This window comes from Hyla sarda, chromosome 7 (genome assembly GCF_029499605.1).
Source record: "Hyla sarda isolate aHylSar1 chromosome 7, aHylSar1.hap1, whole genome shotgun sequence".
NCBI classification, from domain to species: Eukaryota; Metazoa; Chordata; class Amphibia; order Anura; family Hylidae; genus Hyla; species Hyla sarda.
In genome coordinates this window covers 122,757,714-122,780,482 of record NC_079195.1, presented here as the reverse complement: position 1 = coordinate 122,780,482, position 22,769 = coordinate 122,757,714, and the positions used below count along the sequence as shown (strand labels likewise).

Below are 22,769 nucleotides of genomic sequence, written 5' to 3'. Positions count from 1 at the left end.
CCCCGTGTCCTGCCTCAGCCACTGATTGGCTAAGCGGACGTGTGATGTTTCGTCCAAGAACCCAGAATTGCTGCAAAGCAGTGACCAGAGCTTCATAAATGCAGGCGTTGTCGTGACAGCGAGTAAGGCAATTTCTCTTTTATTTTTATTTTTATTATCCCGCCTCCTTGAGCAGATATATTAAAATGCATGCTGCTCAGACAACCCCTTTAATGTCTTCTGCTTAACCATCTCTGTACCTTGCGACTTTGATTATAGTTTCTGTGTAGTGTTGAGGAATCGCCACATGTAACGCCACAATTTCAGTGCATCACAGTGATTTCATGGGAGCTTAAGACTGTACTAACACGGAATGAAGGGACATGTCGGTTGTGCACTGTCCCTCATCTCCCATTAAAGTCAGTAAGAGTAGGGTCTTTTTTAAAGTTGACACCACATGGTTTTTTTACGTGAAATCAGAAGTTTCTGTCTCACAAACTATGCAAGTTTTGCCTATGTAAACATACCCTTCCAAAAAATGTTCCATCTGGTACAGTTATGAACATCTTCTCATTCAACAGGTTGTACTCATGCTTAGCAAATGGTAGTGCTGATGAATTCCAAAGGGGAGAACAACTGTTTCGTATGAGAGCTGTGAAGGACCCTCTACAGATTGGTAAGAGCTATGAAGTTGCACTAGTCTAGGTATATTTACACGTTTTAGTGTGCAAGTGTTACATGTTTTATAAGGGTATGTGGGAATATTTTTTTTTTTTTCTGTAGCAAATCCACAGCAAAATCCTCTTTTGTTATATGTAGAAGTTGCTGTGGATTCACTGCAGATTTTACTGCTTCTACATGAAAAGTAATGAAATCCAAGTAGAAAATCCATTACATTTTTGCAACAGAATGAACATACTGTGGTTTTCTATGTGGAAAATGTGTGCTGCACATGAATGAGATTTGTAAAATCTCACCCATTTGCCCTGTATTGTAATCCTCTGCATAATATGGCTACACAAATTGACAAGTAAAATTTGCAGTAGATCTAGTGTGAGTCCACTCCAAGGGGACTGTTTTTAACTGTGCATTACTTGTTAAAATGAACAATATGGTGGGATGTTAATGCTATATGCTACAGCTCAGTACAGATGCCTCCTACTCTGTTTTTGTGATGTATGCTCTAATACATACTGCCAGGCTGTCACCATCTTTCAATGCCAACAGCACAGATGGCTTTCTTTTTTTTTTTTTTTTTTTTTTTATATCTAGAGGTCAATCAATGAGAACTTACTTTAAATTGAGATCTTAAAGATAATGTTTCACCCTTTCATCTTTTTAATAAAAAAAACGACATTTTTTTTTTCTATATGTATATTTTTGTCTACGATACATGACTCCAGTTATGGCAACATTTAAAAAGCCAAAATCAGGACAAACCAGCTCTGCCATGGGACTGCCTGAGATCACCCTCAAAATGCCTTGGAATGCCTCCATAATACCTATTGATCAGATGACTACTGAATAGTGATCCCTTCAGAACCAGGAATTGTCAGCCGATTGTCAGCCTCAGTGGGTAGAGTGATAACTGCAAGAGTTCAAGCTTATTTCAAAAGATATATAATGATATGGGGAAAAAAATCACAACAATTCTTTGTTTAAAAGTGCATTTGTGATTGTTTGTTGACCAGTTACAATAATGTTATCTCTTTCAGGTTTCCACTTGAGTGCCACTGTGGTGCCTCCACAAATGCTTTCCCCAAAAGGTGCCTACAATGTGGCTGTGATGTTTGACCGTTGCCGGATCACATCGTGCAGCTGTACCTGTGGAGCAGGAGCAAAGTGGTGCTCACATGTTGTGGCCCTCTGCCTCTTTAGGATACACAATGTTAGTGACTTGCTTAATGGAGGAATCCTTATTTGTTCCACTGCTCTGTATCATTTAAGGGGATGTTTGTGCCTTTGAGATTTCAACATAAGGACCGTACTGGAAAAATAGTGGAAGCATCCATCATAATAAAATCCTAGCTTCACTGAAACTACTTTGCATTGCTCAGAGTGAGGCCGGATTTAGTTTTATTCTAGTAAATCTGCTAGACAGAGCTTCTATTATCATACATGAGAGCTACATGTGCAGTATCCAAGGTTCTTTCTGATGTTCTTTGATTAATCCCATAGAACCTTTTTCTAAGCATCAGACAGTATGTGTGCAAATGGTTCTGGGAAGCAGACAGAAAAATGTTATCTTCTTGCAGTTTATATAGAATCTCTTACTATCCATTTAGGGCATGTTCACATGGACTAAAACTGTGCTGAAAATTCCACAACAAAATGATTGCGAAATCTGCTGTGTGGATTTCGGTGCTAATTTTGATGTGGTTTTACAGTTTGACATTTGTTATTAGACCCTTTTATTTTTGGGATTTAAGGATTTAATGGGAGATCAAAGTAGAACTTGCAACTCTTTTTTTTCCATATAAAAAATATGATATGGCTATTAAAACTGTTTTTCCATGTCTCCTATTGAAATCAACAGACACCAAAATCATCATGTTTTTAACCACAAAAACTAGGTCTTACCTACATGAACTAGCTATTAAAAAATTTGTTATATAATTATATGTAATAAAGCAAATACACATACTGCTATACAGTGCATATGCCAAGACATACATAAACATCAAATATATGAAGTATTTTGAATTGCATTACTGCTACACTTACTAAAGGTATATATGTATTTCCCATAGGCATCAGCTGTCTGTTTGCGAGCTCCAGTCTCTGAATCTTTGTCACGGCTACAGAGGGATCAGCTGCAGAAGTTTGCACAGTATCTTATCAGTGAGCTACCACAACAAGTGGGTAATTTGTATTTACACCAAATTTTACTTACGTTCCTCACAGATTATAGCTGTGACTTGAAGAAAGTTCTTTCTGTCTTTCTTTATCCAGATATTGCCCACTGCTCAGCGTCTTCTGGATGAATTACTGTCTTCACAGTCAACTGCCATTAACACAGTCTGCGGAGCCCCAGGTAGCTGTGATCTTCAAAAAGTGTGCATGTTAGGGATGTGGAATTCCTATCACCTGACGCCCGTGACATGCAGTTCCGGGCGCCGGGCAGGTGAATTTTTCCGGCCCTTAGCCCGGCTTCAGGCAGTCAAGGCCGGACCTGACAAGTGCAGAGGCGCTTAGCAGTCTGTATGGAGTGGGCTCCCGAATCCTGCCTGCTCCATACTCTGCAGCTTCGGCTGTTCTCAGTAGCTGGAGGCTGCCGCTAATAGCCAGACTGTCAGCGGCATCTAATGGAACATGTGGGCTAGTGTTGTGGGGATATCCACTATAGAGGTAGCCGGAGGTCTTACCTCTGCTTCCCTGGTTTCTGTGGCTCTGTCATTCATAGAGCCTGGCTTGACTAGGCTCTGTCAAAGGATCAATGAGCACACAGATCAATGGAGTTCAATAGAACTCTATTGATCTGTATGAGGAATCTAATGATTCCTCCTAAAAGTCTAATAAAGTGTACAAAAAAAAAAAAAGTTTTAATAAAAGTATAAAAGACATACCCCTTCCATGTTAAAAGTTCAAATCAACCCCTTTTCCTATGTGAAAACATGTAAACATAATAAAAATAAACATATTAAGTATCGCTGCATGTGTAATTGTACGAACTCTTAAAATATAACATTATGTATCCCATACCGTAAATGTAAAAAAAAAAAAATACCACAGAATTGCAATTTTAACCCCTTCAGGACCAAGCCCATTTTGGCCTTAAGGACCAAAGCGTTTTTTGCACATCTGACCACTGTCACTTTAAACATTAATAACTCTGGAATGCTTTTAGTTATCATTCTGATTCCGAGATTGTTTTTTCGTGACATATTCTACTTTAACATGGTGGTAAATTTTTGTGGTAACTTGCATCCTTTCCTTGTGAAAAATCCTAAAATTTGATGAAAAATTTGAAAATTTTGCATTTTTCTAACTTTGAAGCTCTCTGCTTGTAAGGAAAATGTATATTACAAATAAAAAATTTTTTTATTCACATATACAATATGTCTACTTTATGTCTGCATCATAAAAGTGACGAGTTTTTACTTTTGGAAGACACCAGAAGGCTTCAAAGTTCAGCAGCAATTTTCCAATTTTTCACAAAATTTTCAAACTCACTATTTTTCAGGGACCAGTTCAGGTTTGAAGTGGATTTGAAGGGTATTCATATTAGAAATACCCCACAAAAGACCCCATTATAAAAACTGCACCCCCCAAAGTATTCAAAATGACATTCAGTCAGCGTTTTAACCCTTTAGGGGTTTCACAGAAATAGAAGCAAAGTGAAGGAGAAAATTCACAATTTTCATTTTTTACACTCGCATGTTCTTGTAGACCCAATTTTTGAATTTTTACAAGGGGTAAAAGGAGAAAATGTATACTTATATTTGTAGCCCGATTTCTCTCGAGTAAGCACATACCTCATATGTCTATGTAAAGTGTTCGGCGGGCGCAGTAGAGGGCTCAGAAGGGAAAGAGCGATAAGGGGATTTTGGAGAGTACGTTTTTCTGAAATGGTTTTTGGGGGGCATGTTGCATTTAGGAAGCCCCTATGGTGCCAGAACAGCAAAAAACCCTCACATGGCATACCATTTTGGAAACTAGACCCCTTGAGGAACATAACAAGGAATAAAGTGAGCCTTAATACCCCACAGGTGTTTCACGACTTTTGCATATGTAAAAAAAAAAAAAATTTCCATTAAAATGTGTGTTTCCCCCCAAATTTCACATTTTCCAAGGGTTAATAGCAGAAAATACCCCCCAAAATTTGTAACCCCATCTCTTCTGAGTATGGAGGTACCCCATAAGTTGACCTGAAGTGCACTACGGGCGAACTACAATGCTCAGAAGAGAAGGAGTCATATTTGGCTTTTTGAGAGCAAATTTTGCTCGGGGAGCATGTCGCATTTAGAAGGCCCCTAAGGTGCCAGAACAGCAAAAAAAAAAAACACATGGCATACCATTTTGGAAACTAGACCCCTTGAGGAACGTAACAAGTGGTACAGTGAGCATTTGCCCCCCACAGATCTTTGGAACAGTGGGCTGTACAAGTTTTCATTTTCACGGACCACTGTTCCAAAGATCCGTCAGACACCTGTGGGGGGTAAATTCTCACTGCACCCCTCATTACATTCCGTGAGGGGTGTCGTTTCCAAAATGGGGTCACATGTGGGGTTTTGTTTTTTTTGCGTTTGTCAAAACCGCTGTAACAATCAGCCACCCCTGTGCAAATCACCTCAAATGTACATGGTGCCCTCTCCCTTCTGGGCCTTGTTGTGCGCCCCCAGAGCACTTTGCGCTCACATATGGGGTATCTCTGTAGTCGGGAGAAATTGCGTTACAAATTTTGGGGGGCTTTTTTTCCCTTTTACCTCTTGTGAAAATGTAAAGTATAGGGCAACACCAGCATGTTAGTGTAAAAAATTAAATTTTTTTACACTAACATTCTGGTGTAGACCCCAACTTTTCCTTTTCATGAAGGGTTAAAGAAGAAAAAGCCCCCCAAACCTTGTAACACAGTTTCTCCCGAGTACAGCGATACCCCATATGTGGCCCTAAACTGTTGCCCTGAAATACGACAGGGCTCCAAAGTGAGAGCGCCATGTGCATTTGAGGCCTAAATTAGGGATTTGCATAGGGGTGGACATAGGGGTATTCTACGCCAGTGATTCCCAAACAGGGTGCCTCCAGCTGTTGCAAAACTCCCAGCATGCGTGGACAGTCAACGGCTGTCCGGCAATACTGGGAGTTGTTGTTTTTCAACAGCTGGAGGCTCTGCTTTGGAAACAGTGGTGTACCGGTCGTTCTTATTGGGGGAGGGGGGCTGTGTAGGGGTATATGTAGTGTTTTTAACTTTTTATTTTATTTTGTGTTAGTGTAGTGTAGTGTTTTTAGGGTACAGTCACATGGGCGGGGGATTACAGCGAGTTTCCCAGCGCAAAATTTGCTGCATCTCAAGATGCGAGAAACCCACTGTAAAAGCCTCGCCCATATGAATGTACCCTGTACATTCACAGGGGGGGGGGATGCACCAGCTGTTGCAAAACCACAACTCCCAGCATGCATGGTCTGTTAGTGCATGCTGGGAGTTATAGTTTTGCAACAGCTGGAGGCACACAGGTTAGGAAACACTGAGTTAGAAACAGACAATGTTTCCCAACCAGTGTGTCTCCAGTTGTTGCAAAACTACAACTCCCAGCATGCCCAGACAGCTGAAGGGCATGCTGGGAGTTGTAGTTTGGCAACATCTGAAGGGCCAGATGTTGCTGAACTAAAACTCCCAGCATGCCTGGACAGTCAGTGCATACTGGGAGTTGTAATTTTGCAACAGCTGGAAGAGCACAGATTGGAGACCATTATACAATGGTCTCCAAACTGGGGCCCTCCAGATGTTGCAAAACTACAACTCCCAGCATGCCCAGACAGCCAAAGGCTGTCTAGGCATGCTGGGAGTTGTAGTTTTCAGACTTCTAGAAGCAGCAGTGAAGATCTTCACTGCTGCCTCTGAGGACTACATACTTACCTGCCGGTCCCGTCGCTGCTCGTCCACGTGGCCGGTCCTGCCGCTGCTCCAGGTAAGGCTGCCGATCACCTCGTGTTCCCCCCGTGTTCCCCCCCTATGCCGCAGGTCCCTGCGAGCCCCTGCAGCCATCGTCCCCCGTTCTGCCCGACTTCCAGGGGCGGGCAGTGCGGGGGATCTGAATTTTCACCCCAGATCACTGTGATTGGTCCACAGGGACCAATCACAGTGATCGCTGACCAGGACCATCAATGGATGGTCCTGGGGGTGAAGCAGAAGTTGTCCCCTGCTGGAAACAGCGGGACTTCTGCCAGTTAACCCGTGCGATGCTGCGCATCGCCGGGTTAACTGAATGTCATTTATAAACGCCGGGATGCGCAAACGCACTGCACAACCCGGCATTTATATATGCCATTCTGCGGGAAGGGGTTAATAATATTCCAGAAAAAAAAAAGTTAAAAAGCGATTAAAAAGTCAGATCAATATCAGAATGGTACCGATGCAAAAAAACAACTGATTATGGTGCAAAAAATTTGCCCTCATACAGCCTGATATGTGAATTTTTTTTTTAAATTAAAGCTAAAGGGGTCAAAAAAATGGCAATTAACAAAATTTTAAATAGTTCAGAATTTTTTTTTAAATGAGTAAAACATGACGGAAACTATACAAATCTGGTATTGCTGTAATCGGGCCTAAAGTTTCAAAATAACATGTTAGCTCAACCACAAGGTACCGTATTTATCGGCGTATAACACGTACTTTTAAAACTTAAATTTAAGGCAAAAAGCCTGCCTGCGTGTTATACGCCGATAAATCTTCTGGTCACTGATTTAAAGCGGCCGCAGCAGCAGCTGCTTGTTAAGTATTAACAGCACGGCCGTGGCCACTTTAAATCAGTGACCAGCGGCGTCTCCTCCCCGCTCTGTCACTTGTTTTCTCCTGCACGATACACAGGTACTGGTGTGGTGGATAGTGCGGGAGACGCTGATTAAAATGAGCCCTACTTTGTCCAGATCTGCCATACCTTTTAATCAGCGTCTCCCGCACTATCCATCAGTACCTGTGGATAGTGCGGGAGAAAACAAGTGAGTTTCATTTTAACTTTTACTTCATTCCCCCTCCCTCATCATTCCCTCTTTCCTGCTTTTTTTAGTTTTGTTTATTTTCCTTACCTGTGTGCGCTTTGGCAGGTCAGGTCAGGCGGAGGGTCTTGCAGGCAGTGAAGCAGATGAGTTACATCCTCTCCTGGCATCACTCACGTCACTTTTCATTTCCTGTAGTCTCCGCCGAAAAGTGACGTGCCGCACAGAGAAGCCGGGAGAGGACGTAACTCATCTGCTTCACTGACCCCGCAAGACAGCCGTAGCGCATACAAGTAAGGAAAGGGGAAGAGTGGTCTTCAACCTGCGGACCTCCAGATGTTGCAAAACTACAACTCCCAGCATGCCCGGACAGCAGTTGGCTGTCCGGGCATGCTGGGAGTTGTAGTTTTGCGGCATCTGCAGGTCCGCAGGTTGAAGACCACTGGATGCCATAGGAGGAACATGATGGGGGGATGATGAGACGGGGGATGAGACAGGGTGGGGGGATGGTGAGGGGGAATGATGGGGGACATGATGAGACAGGGTGTTGGGATGATGAGGGGGAATGATGGGGGACATGATGAGACAGGGTGGGGGATGATGAGACGGGGTGGGGGGGATGATGAGGGGGGAATGATGGGGACATGATGAGACAGGGTGGGGGGGATGATGAGGGGGGAATGATGAGGGACATGATGAGACAGGGTGGGGGGATGATGAGACAGGGTGGGGGGATGATGAGGGGGGAATGATGAGGGGGATGATGAGACAGGGTGGGGGGATGATGAGGGGGGAATGATGAGGGACATGATGAGACACGGTGGGGGGATGATGAGGGGGATGATGAGACAGGGTGGGGGGGATGATGAGGGGGAATGATGGGGGACATGATGAGACAGGGTGGGGGGGATGATGAGGGGGAATGATGGGGGACATGATGAGACAGGGGGAAATGATGGTGGGGGAGGCACTAAAGGCTTAATGTCTGTATGGCTAGTGGTGGTCTATGACAGGGGGAAATGATGAGACATGGGGGGTGGCGATGAGAGGGGTAAATGTGGCACAGGGACTGATAAAAGGGAAGGAATGATGTGGCACTAGAGGGGACAGGACCAAACGGAGGTGCAGAAGAAAATGAAGTTGGGGGGGGGGGGGGGATGATGTGGCATTTAGTCCAAGTCATTTATTTTACATTTTATCTTTTTTACTTAAATTTCCCTGTTAAAATGGGGGTGCGTGTTATACACCAGTGCGTGTTATACGCCGATAAATACGGTAAATGGCGTAGAAAACCACCAAATTTGCTAAATTAACTGTTACTATTTCGATTTCATTTCACCGATATATATGTTTTTTTTCTTTTTTTGGTTCGGAGATTATGTTATTGAAAAATTAAAAGTTGTAATTCTAGTAGGTAGTTATAGCTATTACAGGGCGAGGAGAAAAAAAGCGTAAATTGGTCTGGACAGGTGAATCGTCATGTGGGACAAGTAGATTTTGCTCCGTTTTAGTCCTGTGTACAAGTAGTTTTTTTTATTGAATTTCCACACCCCTGGCATGATGCTACTGCCATGTCTAGCACCAGCATTATGCTGGTGCCAAAGTCTTCCTTGTCGACTTGTATGTTGTTTTGTGCGATTTTTCTTGTTGTTGTGACAGGCTTGTTTTTAGGGATCCTACATTTACTTATTTTACATTAATAAACTCTTGGTCTGTACCTTTTATCACAGTCTGTCTACTACTACTTTTGTTATTATTTTCTTGTATATATTGTGAGCAATGCTTAGTTATGTATTTATATTGACATGTCAGAAGATTTGATTAGAGGGGGCGGGGTCCAGGTCCTTAGACGCACACCGCTCCCTAAAACAAAGGGGCGGGACTCAGCTTAGTTCTGCTCAGAGATTGATGTGAGTGGTGTACAGATTTTGTTGGTGTGAATGCAATGCCATATTACGTCTAACATATTTGTATAGGGCTTTATCTGGATAAACATCCACTTACAGATCACCTGTGTGGGCCCATATTAGGATGAGAGGCATAATTTGGCCAAATGAGAAAAGCTACATTAATGAATACACAGACAAACTGGAACAAAGTCAATAATGTACTGATCTGTTCATTAAGCAGAGCTACCCACTTTTTATACACTGGGTATATACGAAGTGTACGTCACAGGTTATACAATTATACACAGCAATTAACCAGAGGACACCTGCTTGCTATCTCAGCCCTTGGTCAATCTCCCAGAAATTCCTCAGCTTACTGTTATCAGCTTGGTCATTCCTCCCTGAGAACTCATTTACTGGTACCAATTAGAATCAATCAACTATTTAGCCTTTTTCAAATTAAGCTTATTTTCTAACAAATTCTGTACTTTAACCGCTTGCCGACTAAGGACTAGCTGGCTCGACCGGAGACTGCAACCGTTGTATGGCGCGGGCTCCAGACTTGAATCTGCACCATACCGGCCGGCCCATAGCTGATTCCTGTAGCTGGGGGGGGGGGGGGGGGCGACGTTAACAGCCGACATGCGGCGATTGCCGCAGCCGGCTATTAACACTTTAGATCTAAAGGGGCATTTAAACCATCCCTGGTGGTCCAGTGGGGTCTATCGCTGATCCACTGCTGAGGTAGCCGGAGGGCTTACCTCACATCCTGTGCTGGCTGTTGCACTGTGAATGATCAAGCCTGGCAAGCAGGACCAGGCTTTATCAATCGAGTGCAGAGCACACAGATCAATGTGGTTTTATGAAACCACATTGATCTGTATGAGGAATCTAATGATTCCTCCTAAAAGTCCCCTAAGGGAACTAAAAGTGTAAAAAAAATAAAAATAAGTTGAATAAAAAGTTTAAGAAAGCACCCATTAACCCCTGCCTTATTAAAAGTTTAAATCACCCCGCTTTTCCCAAATTCCATATAAAAAATAGGTAACCATAATAAAAATAAACATATGTGGTATCACTGTGTGCTTACATGTCCGAACTATAAATTAACTAGCTGAGTACCCGGCGTTGCCGGTTTTTCCTTCCTAATTCTTGTTGGGGAGGAAAATAAACAAAGGAGGAACCATTTGACTTCATATCCCGTCCTCATATATTGTTGTCATATCCCGACCTCCTATCCTGTCCTCCTATCCTGTCCTCCTATCCCGTCCTCCTATCCCGTCCTCCTATCCCGTCCTCCTATCCCGTCCTCCTATCCCGTCCTCCTATCCCGTCCTCCTATCCCGTCCTCCTATCCCGTCCTCCTATCCCGTCCTCCTATCCCGTCCTCCTATCCCGTCCTCCTATCCCGTCCTCCTATCCCGTCCTCCTATCCCGTCCTCCTATCCCGTCCTCCTATCCCGTCCTCCTATCCCGTCCTCCTATCCCGTCCTCCTATCCCGTCCTTCTATCCCGTCCTCCTTTTCAGTCTTCCTATCTCGACCTCCTTTCCCATCCTCCTATCCCGGTCCTCCTATCCCGGTCCTCCTATCCCGGTCCTCCTATCCCGGTCCTCCTATCCCGGTCCTCCTATCCCGGTCCTCCTATCCCGGTCCTCCTATCCCGGTCCTCCTATCCCGGTCCTCCTATCCCGGTCCTCCTATCCCGGTCCTCCTATCCCGGTCCTCCTATCCCGGTCCTCCTATCCCGGTCCTCCTATCCCGGTCCTCCTATCCCGGTCCTCCTATCCCGGTCCTCTTATGTCAACCTCCTATGTCAACCTCCTATCCCGACCTGTAATATGTGTACTAGTTAGTGAAATATCTCCAGCCGTACGGAAGTTATGTGGGAACATACATTTCCCATTGATTTGCATGGGACTTTAAAAAAAAAAAAAAAACACCCTCACAAATGGGGGTAGTTAAGGGTTAAATTAACTATCCTATATTTTAAGTGGATATATAAGTAACATGTGACCAAGTATTATCGAAATATCTCCAGCCGTTTGGAGATGCAGTAACATATATTTCCCATTGACTTGTATGGGACTTTAAACGTCCAAACGGCTAAACCCCACCCCTGGCAAAGGGGGGTGAGTAAGGGTTAAATCACCTATCCTATGTTTGTTGTTGACATATAAGTAACATGTGTGCCAAGTTTCATGTTAATATCTTTAGCCGTTTGGACGTGATGCTGGAACATACACACATACACACATACAAACATACACACACATACACATTGAGTTTTATATATATATATTAATTAAACCGCACTGTCAATGGCGTATGCCAAAGTCCAAAATAGCGTATTTTTGGTTACTTTTTATATAAGGAAAAAATGAATAAAAAGCGATCAAAAAGCCAGATCAATACAAAAATGGTACCGATAAAAACTTCAGATCACAGCACAAAAAATTAGCCCTCATACCGCCCCGTACTCGGAAAAATAAAAAATTAAGTTATAGGGGTCAGAAGATGACATTTTTAAACGTATTAATTTTCGTGCATGTGGTTATGATTTTTTCCGGAAGTAATACATGGCCGTAAATGTTGGCACTCCTGAAATTTTCAAGAAAATGAAGTATTTCTCACAGAAAAGGATTGCAGTAACACATGTCTTGCTATACACACGTTTATTCCCTTTGTGTGTATTGGAACAAAGTACGGTATGAAGAAACAGGAAAAAACCCTTTTCGTCGGCGCTGCTCGGATGATGCAAGAGAGTGGATGGTACCCAGAGTATTATGTAACAATATTTTATTGAAACATATACAAAAAGGGGTACAGACAGGACAAGACGCGTTTCGGGAGTGAGCCCTCCCTTTCTCAATTGTGGACATATGCAGTCTAAACCAAAAAAGGGAGGAAAAAAGCAAATTGGATATAATGTCACACCAAACTCCAAAAATGGGCTGGCCAAAATTATTGGCACCCTTTCAAAATTGTGGAAAAATAAGATTGTTTCAAGCATGAGATGCTCCTTTAAACTCACCCGGGCCAAGTAACAGGTGTTGGAAATATAAAATTCACACCTGAAAGGAGCTAAAAAGGAGTGAAGTTTACTTAGTCTTGCATTGTGTGTCTGTGTGCGCGCCACACTAAGCATGGACAACAGAAAGAGGAGAAGAGAACTGTCTGAGGACTTAAGAACCAAAATTGTGGAAAAATATCAACAATCTCAATGTTACAAGTCCATTTCCAGATATCTAGATTTGCCTTTGTCCACAGTGCGCAACATTATCAAGAAGTTTGCAACCCATGGCACTGTAGCTAATCTCCCTGGGCGTGGACGGAAGAGAAAAATTGATGAAAGGTGTCAACGCAGGATAGTCCGGATGGTGGATAAGCAGCCCCAAGCAAGTTCCAAAGATATTAAAGCTGTCCTGCAGGCTCAGGGAGCATCAGCGTCAGCGTGAACTATCCATCCACATTTAAATGAAGTGAAACGCTATGGCAGGAGACCCAGCAGGACCCCACTGCTGACGCGGAGACATAAAAAAGCAAGACTACATTTTGCAAAAATGAACTTGAGTAAGCCAAAATCTTTCTGGGAAAACATCTTGTGGACAGATGAGACCAAGATAGAGCTTTTTTTGTAAAGCACATCATTCTACTGTTTTCTGAAAATGGAATTAGGCCTATAAAAAAAAGAACACAGTAACTACAGTGACATATGGTGGAGGTTCAATGATGTTTTGGGGTTGTTTTGTTGCCTCTGGCACTGGGTGCCTTGAATGTGTGCAAGGCATCATGAAATCTGAGGATTACCAACGGATTTTGGGTCGCACTGTACAGCCCAGTGTCAGAAAGCTGGGTTTGCGTCCGAGATCTTGGGTCTTCCAGCAGGACAGTGACCCAAACATACCTCAATAAGCACCCGGAAATGGATGGCAATAAAGCGCTGGAGAGTTCTAAAGTGGCCAGCAATCTAGTCCAGATCTAAATCCCATTGAACACCTGTGGAGAGATCTTAAAATTGCTGTTGGGAAAAGGCACCCTTCCAATAAGAGAGACCTGGAGCAGTTTGCAAAGAAAGAGTGGTCCAACATTCCGGCTGAGAGGTGTAAGAAGCTTATTGATGGTTATAGGAAGCGACTGATTTCAGTTATTTTTTCCAAAGTCTGTGCAACCAAATATTAAGTTAAGGGTGCCAATAATTTTGTCCATCCCATTTTTGGAGTTTGGTGTGACATTATGTCCAATTAGCTTTTTTTTCCTCCCTTTTTTGGTTTAGTTCCAATACACACAAAGGGAATAAACATGTGTATAGCAAAACATGTGTTACTGCAATCCTTTTATGTGAGAAACACTTAATTTTCTTGAAAAATTTCAGGGGTGCCAACATTTACGGCCATGACTGTAAGTAGGCCAACATTTTAACCTCGAAAGGACCCATGACATACGCGTACGTCATGGAGAATTCCAGTCCCCACCACGTGCCAGGCGTGGATCTGACCGGGATGCCTGCTGAAAGCATTCAGCAGCCATCTAGTGCAAATGCCCAGGGGGGTCATCAGACCCCCCCCCCCCCCCCCCATGTCGGCGATCGCGAGAAATCGCAAGTGAATTCACACTTGCAATTTGTGTGATTCCGGGTCATTACGGGTCTATGGTGACTCGGTGACCCGGAATATAAGGGGGATCGCGGTTGTCCATGACACCGACGATCCCCCTGAAGGGATAGGAGTGAGGTGGCAGGGGTGCCACCCCTCCTATCCCTGCTATTGGTCGTATAGACAGGGAAACAGACAGGGACCGGTGACAAAGGTCACTTACCGATCTGCGGAGGCTGTGGGCGTCGGTGATTGGCGGGCGGCGATGTCGTGCGGCTGGCTCCCTGGATCCTACGGAAGCCGGTAAGTTTAGGCATGCTGGGAGTTGTAGTTTTGCAACATCTGGAGGCCTACAATTTGGAGATCACTGTGCTGTGATCTTCAAACTGTAGCCCTCTAGATCTTGCAAAACTACAACTCCTAGCATGCCCACACAGCAGTTTGCTGTCTGGGCATGCTGGGATTTGTAGTTTTGCAATATCTGGAGGGCCAAACAGACTTCGGCGATCAGTACATGCTGGGAGTTTTAGTTTTGCAACAGCTGGAGACACACTGGTCTAATGTAATTGGGGGTTCAGTGAGCATTTACGCCCCACAGGTGTATGACAGATTTTTGGAACAGTGGTCTGTGAAAATGAAAAATGTAATTTTTCATTTGCACAGCCCACTGTTCCAAACATCTGTCAAATGCCAGTGGGGTGTAAATACTCACTGCACCCCTTATTAAATTCTGTGAGGGGTATAGTTTCCAAAATAGGGTCACATTTGGGGGGGTCCACTGTTCTGGCAGCACTGGGGACTTTGTAAACGCACATGGCCCCTGACTTCCATTCCAAACAATTTTTTATCCCAAAAGCTCAATGGCGCTCCTTCTCTTCTGAGCATTGTAGTGCGCCAGCAGAGCACTTGACGTCCACACATGGGGTATTGCCATACTCAGAAGAGAATGGGGTTACAAATTTTGAGGGGCATTTTGTATTATTATCCCTTGTACAAATTTTAAATTTTAGGGAAAACTAGCATTTTAGTGAAAAATTAAAATAAAATAATTTACACATCCAACTTTAACGAAGAGTCGTCAAACACGTGTGGGGTGTTAAGGCTCACTGGACCCCTTGTTATGTGCCTTGAGGGTGTAGTTTCCAAAATAGTATGCCATGTGTGGGTTTTTCTTGCCGTTCTGGCACCATAGTGGCTTCCTAAATGTGACATGCCCCCCAAAAACCATTTCAGAAAAACTCACTCTCCAAAATCCCACTGTCGCTCCTTCCCTTCTGAGCCCTCCACTGCGCCCGCCGAACACTTGACATACACATATGAGGTATTTTCTTACTCGAGAGAAATTGGTTACACATTTTCGGAAGATTTCTCTCCTTTTACCCCTTGTAAAAATTCAATAACTGGGTCTACAAGAACATGCCAGTGTAAAACAATTAAGATTTTGAATTTTCTCCTTCAATTTGCTGCTATTCCTGTGAAACACTTAAAGGGTTAACAAACCTTTTGAATGTCATTTTGAATACTTTGAGGGGTGCAGTTTTTATAATGGGGTCATTTATGGGGTATTTCTAATATGAAGGCCCTTCAAATCCACTTCAAAACAGAACTGGTCCCTGAAAAATTTCGATTTGGAAAATGTTGTGAAAAATTGGAAAATTGCTGCTATACTTTGAAGCCCTCTGATGTCTTCCAAAAGTAAAAACATGTCAACTTTATGATGAAAAGTTTATTGTATATGTGAATCAATTTATAATTTATTTGGAATTTTCATTTTCCTTATAAGCAGAGAGCTTCAAAGTTAAAAAAGTGCAAAATTTTCAATCTTTTCATCAAATTTGGGAATTTTTCACCAAGAAATGATGCAAGTATTGACAAAATTTTACCACTAACATAAAGTAGAATATGTCCCGAAAAAACTGTCTCTGAATCAGAATGAAAGGTAAAAGCATCCCAGAGTTATTAATGTTTAAAGTGACATTGGTCAGATGTGCAAAAAAATGGCCGGGTCCTACAGTGAAAATTGGCTGGGTCCTTAAGGGGTTAATCGTATGGAACTACAAAATAAAGAGAAGGTGTCTTTTTTTTTTTTGCCCAAAAATATAATGCGTTGAAACGGAAGCCCCCAAAATTTACAAAATGGTGTTTTTTCTTCTTCAATTTTGTCGCACACTGATTTTTTTTTTCCTTTTGGTTTCGCCATTGATTTTTGGGTAAAATGACTGATGTCATTACAAAGTATAATTGGTGGCACAAAAAATAAGCCATCATATGGATTTTTAGGGGCAAAATTGAAGGGGTTATGATTTTTAAAAGTTAAGGAGGAAAAAACGCTTATATAATGACTTATATAAACGTCATTTTATGCTGGTAGTTCACGCATCATGACGTTTATAGAAGTCATTCAGTTAACCTGGCGATGCGCGACATCGCACGGGTTAACTGGCAGAAGTCCCGCTGTTTCCACCCAGGACTATCTGTGGACGGTCCTGGTCAGCGATCACTGTGATTGGTTCCATATCAGGCTACATAACATGATTATATACAATGCATTTGGAAAGTTTTCAGACCATTTCACTTTCTTCACATTTTGTTATATTGCCCTCAGTACTCCACAATGAAAAAGTAAAAACAGAATGTTAGAAATCTTTTCTTATTCATCAAAATGAAAAAACTAAAATATTGCATTGAACTTTAAAGCATCTTTTGTCAGCGATTACAGCCTTCACTCTTTCTTTGCTATGATGCCACAAGGTGTGCACATTTAGATTTTTTGCCATTCTTCTTTGCAGACCCTTTCAAGCTCACAGTTTCAATGCGGACTGTAAGTGGGTATCCATTTTCAGGCCTCTCCAGAGATGTTCAATTAGGTTTAAAAAGTACCTGTCACCAAATAAACTGTTTTAAACTACTGGCTGCTGGGGGACACTTCTGCCCTCACATGGTTTCAGAGCTGTGATGAATAGAAGTCCTCAAGCTCTGTGCATGTTTGTCTGTGTTGCTATCAGTGAGGCTCTCCTGCAGCCTTCAGTCTGTGCAGCTTTCTGTGAGAATCTGTGGAGCTTTCACTTTCTGTGTAGCGATCAATCAAGCTGTGTGCAGTCAGAAGCACTTCCTGAGTTTGGACTCCTGCCAGGCCGGGAGGAGACCAAACTCACGGTATTAATTGTGGCAGGGAACAGAACAGAGCCACCTAGTGGCCATTTTATCTATTACATTTTAAACATATTTATGATGATAATTTTAAAAGCAAGTGAAAGGTAAAGTGTCTGCTAATTACACAAGGAACACTATATTAACAGTTTAATTTGGTGGTGGGGGTGTGTGGCTTAGCACGGCATGTGAGCAGACGCGGTTCGGAGCTCCGCTGAGCATCCTTCATTTATCCTGGACATCTGGCCAGAATTCAGCTTTTTCTTATTGCCTACCTGTGGGGGAAGGTGCCTGGAGCATTTTAATACTGGGATGGCTGGGCGGAGACGTAATAGGAAGACGCAGGCAGCGCCGGGAGATAGTGAGGCCAAGATGCAGGGGGAGCCGGCGCCATCTTGCGCAGAGGTGTCGGGAGTTGCGAAGCAGCTGCAGCGCTTCGCACATGTCACAGAACCACCAATGCGGGCTCCGGCAGATGACTGGAGTGAGGAGTAGCAGGATGGGGCTGACTGGCTGGATGGTCTCCTCCATTGGGACTCTCCCTGCTGTAGCTGCACAGCTCTGCAAATGTTAACCCCTTCAGTGCTTGTGTTGTCATGCCTGCAACATTAAGCACCTCATCAGCTACATCTGCTCCTGCTGAGCCCACTTTGAAGGATGTCATTTTGGCTCCAAGGGCAACACCGATGTTAAAATGCTACTGGACGGCCTGCGTGAGGACATTAACCTTATCCGCCATGATATGTAAAAGGTTTGTAAGCGGGTTAGTGCGGTTGAGGAAAGGGTGGGGGATCTGGAGGATCAGGTCCCTCCGCTCGAGAGATATGCATAGTGTGATCAATAATCTGACTGCACTTGCTACTAAATCTGATGACATGGAAAACCGCCTGCAGCGAAACAATGTGCACCTAGTAGGTGTTCCTGAAAACGTTGAGGTTCGTGATCCCTGACCCTGGAAAGTATTTTGAAAATTGGCTCCTTAATACTTATGGAAAAGAGACTTTGACGCCTTTATTTGCTGTTGAGCGTGCCCACAGGCTGCCCACTCCTCCCCTCCTGCCTGGTGCCCCACCTCGAGCTGTCCTTATCCACATTTTGCACTATAAAGATAGAGATATCATTCTCCGTTAAGCATGGACATGGACTCCCTCACTATCTATGGCAGCCGAATCTCTATTTTCCCGTATTTTTCAGCTGAAGTTCAGAAGAGGAGAGCTAAATATATGGATGTTAAGCGATGCCTGCGTGCACTAAATGTGATGTGCTCTATGCTCTGCGTAGTTGCTCTACGAACTACCCATATGTTTGACTCCTCTGTGGTGGCTGCGGAATGGCTGGATATACATGAGGGGCAAATACGGCGCTCCCGTACCTGAGGTTCCTGTGTGGACTATGTGTATTGATGTTGGTCCTGCCGGCCTGCCTGGGCCTTCCTGTGGCTTTATGCCTATTTAGGCCTTATAGTGTTGAATGTGCCTCTGTACCTATGCTATGCCTTTTTTGGTAACTGTTTTTTTTTTCTTCATTTTTTTCCTTGTATTAATGGTTATCTGTTCTCTTGGTACATGTCTATGTTGCCAGATGTCCTTATTATGTTTTGTTCTCATTTCCTCGGATTGGAGCAAGGCATGTTGGTGAAGTATCCTCTATCTATATGTCACCTGCTCACTCTACCTGGGCTATTTGTTTGCCCCTTGTGTTGCAAGTTGCGACTGTTTGGTTTTTGTTGTTTGTCTGGGGTGTCCGTGTTGTTCAGTGTCCTTTCTTCCACTCATTGTGCAGTGCTCTGTCTTTTATGTTTCTTTCCAGTTTCACTTATTGGCGGCTCCTGCATCCGCCCCCTTATATTGTCACTTCATTAATTGTCTTATAGCTACTGATTTGCATGTGGTGGCGTGGAACGTAAGGGGCCTCAATGATCCCACCAAACGTCTTGCTGTTTTTCTGGCGCTCTAACCCTATCAACCTGCTGTAATGTGCCTCTCTGAGACACACATGACGAGTGATACTAAACATGTGCTGAATAAACCATGGTTTGGTCATACCTTTTATACCACTTTTTCCTCACATGCCTGGGGTGTAAGTGTGCTCATTCATATAAGCATTTTGTTTTCATGTGCTTCTAGTCTTATTGATCCAGAGGGTAGATTTGTTTGCTTTTATGTCACCTTTAACCCTACCCTGTGTGTGTTTATCCCCCCCCCCCCCCCCCCCCCCCCATACTCGAGTGATGCCTTGTGCAGGGTGGTGTCTTTTCTATCCCCTCTGCCTGACGCACTGCTCCTGGTGGTCGGAATTTCAATAATTTGCTACACCTGATGCTTGATAGGTTTAATAACAGAGAGCCTTCTGGGACTCCTGGATCTATGGGTCTAGCTAGATTTGTGGAGGAGGTGGGGTGGGCAGATTTATGGAGAATACGTAATCCTACTAAGATGCAATACTCCTGCTATTCTAGCTCTCATGGTACGCTCTCACATATTGATCTCGCGCTGGGCAATGAGCTAATCTTCCCCCTGGTTATGTCAGTGGAGTACCTCCCCTGTAGTCTTTCTGATTATTCCCCTGTATTTGTGCATCTTACTTTCAATTCTCATCCTAGATTGCGGGGTTCTCTGTGGTGACTGAATCCATTTTGGCTTCAAGTCCCCTTAGTAGGCCGTATGCTTAAGTCTAATGATGGGGACTGCTTCGGTTGGTACCGTATGCTTCGGTTGGTGCCGCTCCTGGGGCTCCGATCCCAACAGGGACGGCCCCGAACAGCCTGTAATTCCGGGTCACCGGAGACCCGATTGAGCCGGAATCCGCTGCAGATCGCTGGGCTGAATTGTCCAGCGATCTGCGGCCATAGCCGATATGGGGGGGTCATCATGACCCCCCTGGGCGATATGCCGCGATGCCTGCTGAACGATTTCAGCAGGCATCGGGCACCGGCTCCCCTCCTGCTAGCGGCGGGGGGGCGGTATTTGACGGGACGTACTCAAACGTCCTGAGTCCTTAAGGACTTTGAAAAGGGGCCGTTTGAGTACGTCCTGCGTCCTTAAGGGGTTAAGGGTCATTACTACTTTGATGCATGTTAATCAGACGGGGTTCATGCCAGGGAAATCGACAGCCCATAATATCAGAAGGCTCTTTATGAATCTCCAGCTGCAGCCTGATGATGCTGTTTGTAGGGCTGTGCGTTTAGTGGAACTTCCTGTGGAGTGTTATGAGCCACATGGGATTTGGGCCTAAGTTTTTGACGTGGGTACAGTTGTTGTATGCTTCCCCCCGTGCTGGAATTCGGGCTAACACGCCAGGGGTGCCCCCTGTCCCCATTTCTAATTGCCCTAGCAATTGAGCCCCTGACGGTACTAATTAGGGCATCCACAGAATTTAAAGGCTTCCTTTATGGGGACCTGGAAGAACATATTGCCCTTTATGCAGATGACATGCTTCTCTTCCTGGGAGATGTGGGGCACTCCTTGCCCCCTTTGATGGCCCTTATAGAATTAGGCCGGAGTAACTACCGTATATCTATTCATTGGGATAAATCCACGATCCTTCCCCTTGACCCTCTCCCTTCTATACCAGTTATTGCTAGGGTCGGCCTTCCTGTAGTTTCACATTTGAAATATCTGGGTGTGTATGTTACTGTCCTCCCCTCTGAATATGTTGCTCTCAATTTTGTTCCGCTGCTAGACCTTAGTACTCGTAAAGTAGTTACTTGGTGTAAACTTCCCCTCTCCATGATCGGTAGATCTAACTTAGTTTAAATGATTCTTATGCCCCAGTTTTTGTATATTTTACATAACACCCCTGTCTGGATGCCTATGAAATATTTTCTTAGGATTCAGTACTTGTTTAGGGAGCTCATTTGGAATGGCAAGCCAGCTAGGATCCGTCTTGAAACATTGCAGCGTGGCAAAGAGGCTGGTGGTTTGTCTATTCCAAATCCTTGGCTATACTTTTTAGCATCACAGGTTCAACAGTTGAAGGGTGGGCGCAATTTGCTACTATGGGGCGTATGGGAGATTTAGTCTCCAGGCACATTGGTATAGTGACCCCTATTTATCTGCTGGAAATGGCTGCACAGACTCGCCCACCAGACCTCCCTCCTACCTTTATCCTTATTATGAAATTTAAGACTCTTATGCACTATCCTGCTTTTGTTACATATTCTCCTCTTTGGCATAATACTGGTCTATCTGAACTGTGTTCATTACCTAATATCCCCCTTTGGATTACTCATGGGATTTTGTATCTCTCCCAGGTGTATGGTGGGCCGATTTTGATGTAATTTGCTCAACTGCGGGAGGAATTTATTTGACCTCACTAATTTTTTTTATCATTACCTACAATTGCGACATGCCCTTGATGCGCAGTCTAGGTCTTGTGATTGGACTGTCGGCTCCGTAGTGGTAAATGATTTGTTCACTCAGATCTCTACTAAAGGTTTGATCTCTGTGCTGTATTGGGAATTGCTGTCCTTGTATCATGAGGCCAATCTGTTGAGTATTCAAGGACATCTGCAGCGTGATTAACACTTATCCCCTATCCACAGGATAGGGGATAAGCGTTTGATCGCGGGGGGGCCGACTGCTGGGACCCCCTTTGATCTCCTGTATGGGGCCACGGCTGTCCCGTGCAGGGGGGGTGCCAGCCGCAGCATGACGTTGCAGCCGGCACGCCTCCTCCATACATCTCTATGGGAGAGGTGGGGAGGCAGCATTCGTGCCTCCCCGTCTCCCCCATAGAACTGTATGGTGATGGGGAGGAGACGGGGCGTCACCGTCGACCTCTAGGTCGACGCTACGTCACCATGAGCGCTAATGGCGGGCTTTTATGTGTTTTTCTTTTCTTTTTTTCTTTTACTGAGGAGAGGCTTCTTTCTGTCTGCTCTGCCTTGAAGCCCAAATTATGGAGTGCTGCAATAAGGGTTCACCTTCTGCACACATAAAGGGGAGATTTATCAAAACCTGTCCAGATTTATCAAAACCTTCTGTGCTGCCCATAGCAACCAATCAGAGTGCAGCCAGAGTTACTATTGTTACATTGTAAGACATAATATGTCTGCAAGACATAATATGCAAGACATAATATGCTGTACACAGGGCTGTGTCCTTCAAATCATGTCCAAATATTCTAAAATTCGCTTCGCATTATGGGGCATTGTGTGCAGACTGATGGGGGGAAAAACTTGATTTTTTATTTTAAATCACTTTTTAAAAAAGGCTACAACATAGAAAAATTTGAAAACTTAAAGGAGCTGAAAATTTTTCGACTGCATTGTATGCACGATGCCATGCATCTGCAACTTCGTAATCACTGTTGTTTTTCATCCTCATAGTTACCTATTTAAAAAGAACAGATCATATGAGATTGCAATGATAAACATTGCTAGTGATATATTGTAATGGAGCCCTGGTCTAAAGTGGCAAGGAGGGAGTAAAAATCATGCACAGGTTGTATACACACATCCTTTTTACAAACCCTCAAGATCACTTCAGGCCTGATTTTTT

At 43.9% G+C, this 22,769-nt stretch overlaps 1 protein-coding gene across 3 annotated transcripts in view; it reads left to right on the top strand.

The window, feature by feature from the left end:
* ZSWIM8 (zinc finger SWIM-type containing 8) overlaps positions 1-22,769 on the top strand; it is a 279,884-nt gene that overhangs the window by 177,712 nt on the left and 79,403 nt on the right. For all 3 annotated transcript variants that reach the window (XM_056530642.1, XM_056530641.1, XM_056530640.1), the window contains 4 exons: positions 561-655; positions 1,695-1,867; positions 2,730-2,837; positions 2,932-3,013. In XM_056530642.1, the coding sequence (XP_056386617.1) occupies positions 625-655; positions 1,695-1,867; positions 2,730-2,837; positions 2,932-3,013 (394 nt within the window). In that variant the 5' untranslated portion in view covers positions 561-624. The remainder of the gene's footprint in view (positions 1-560; positions 656-1,694; positions 1,868-2,729; positions 2,838-2,931; positions 3,014-22,769) is intronic.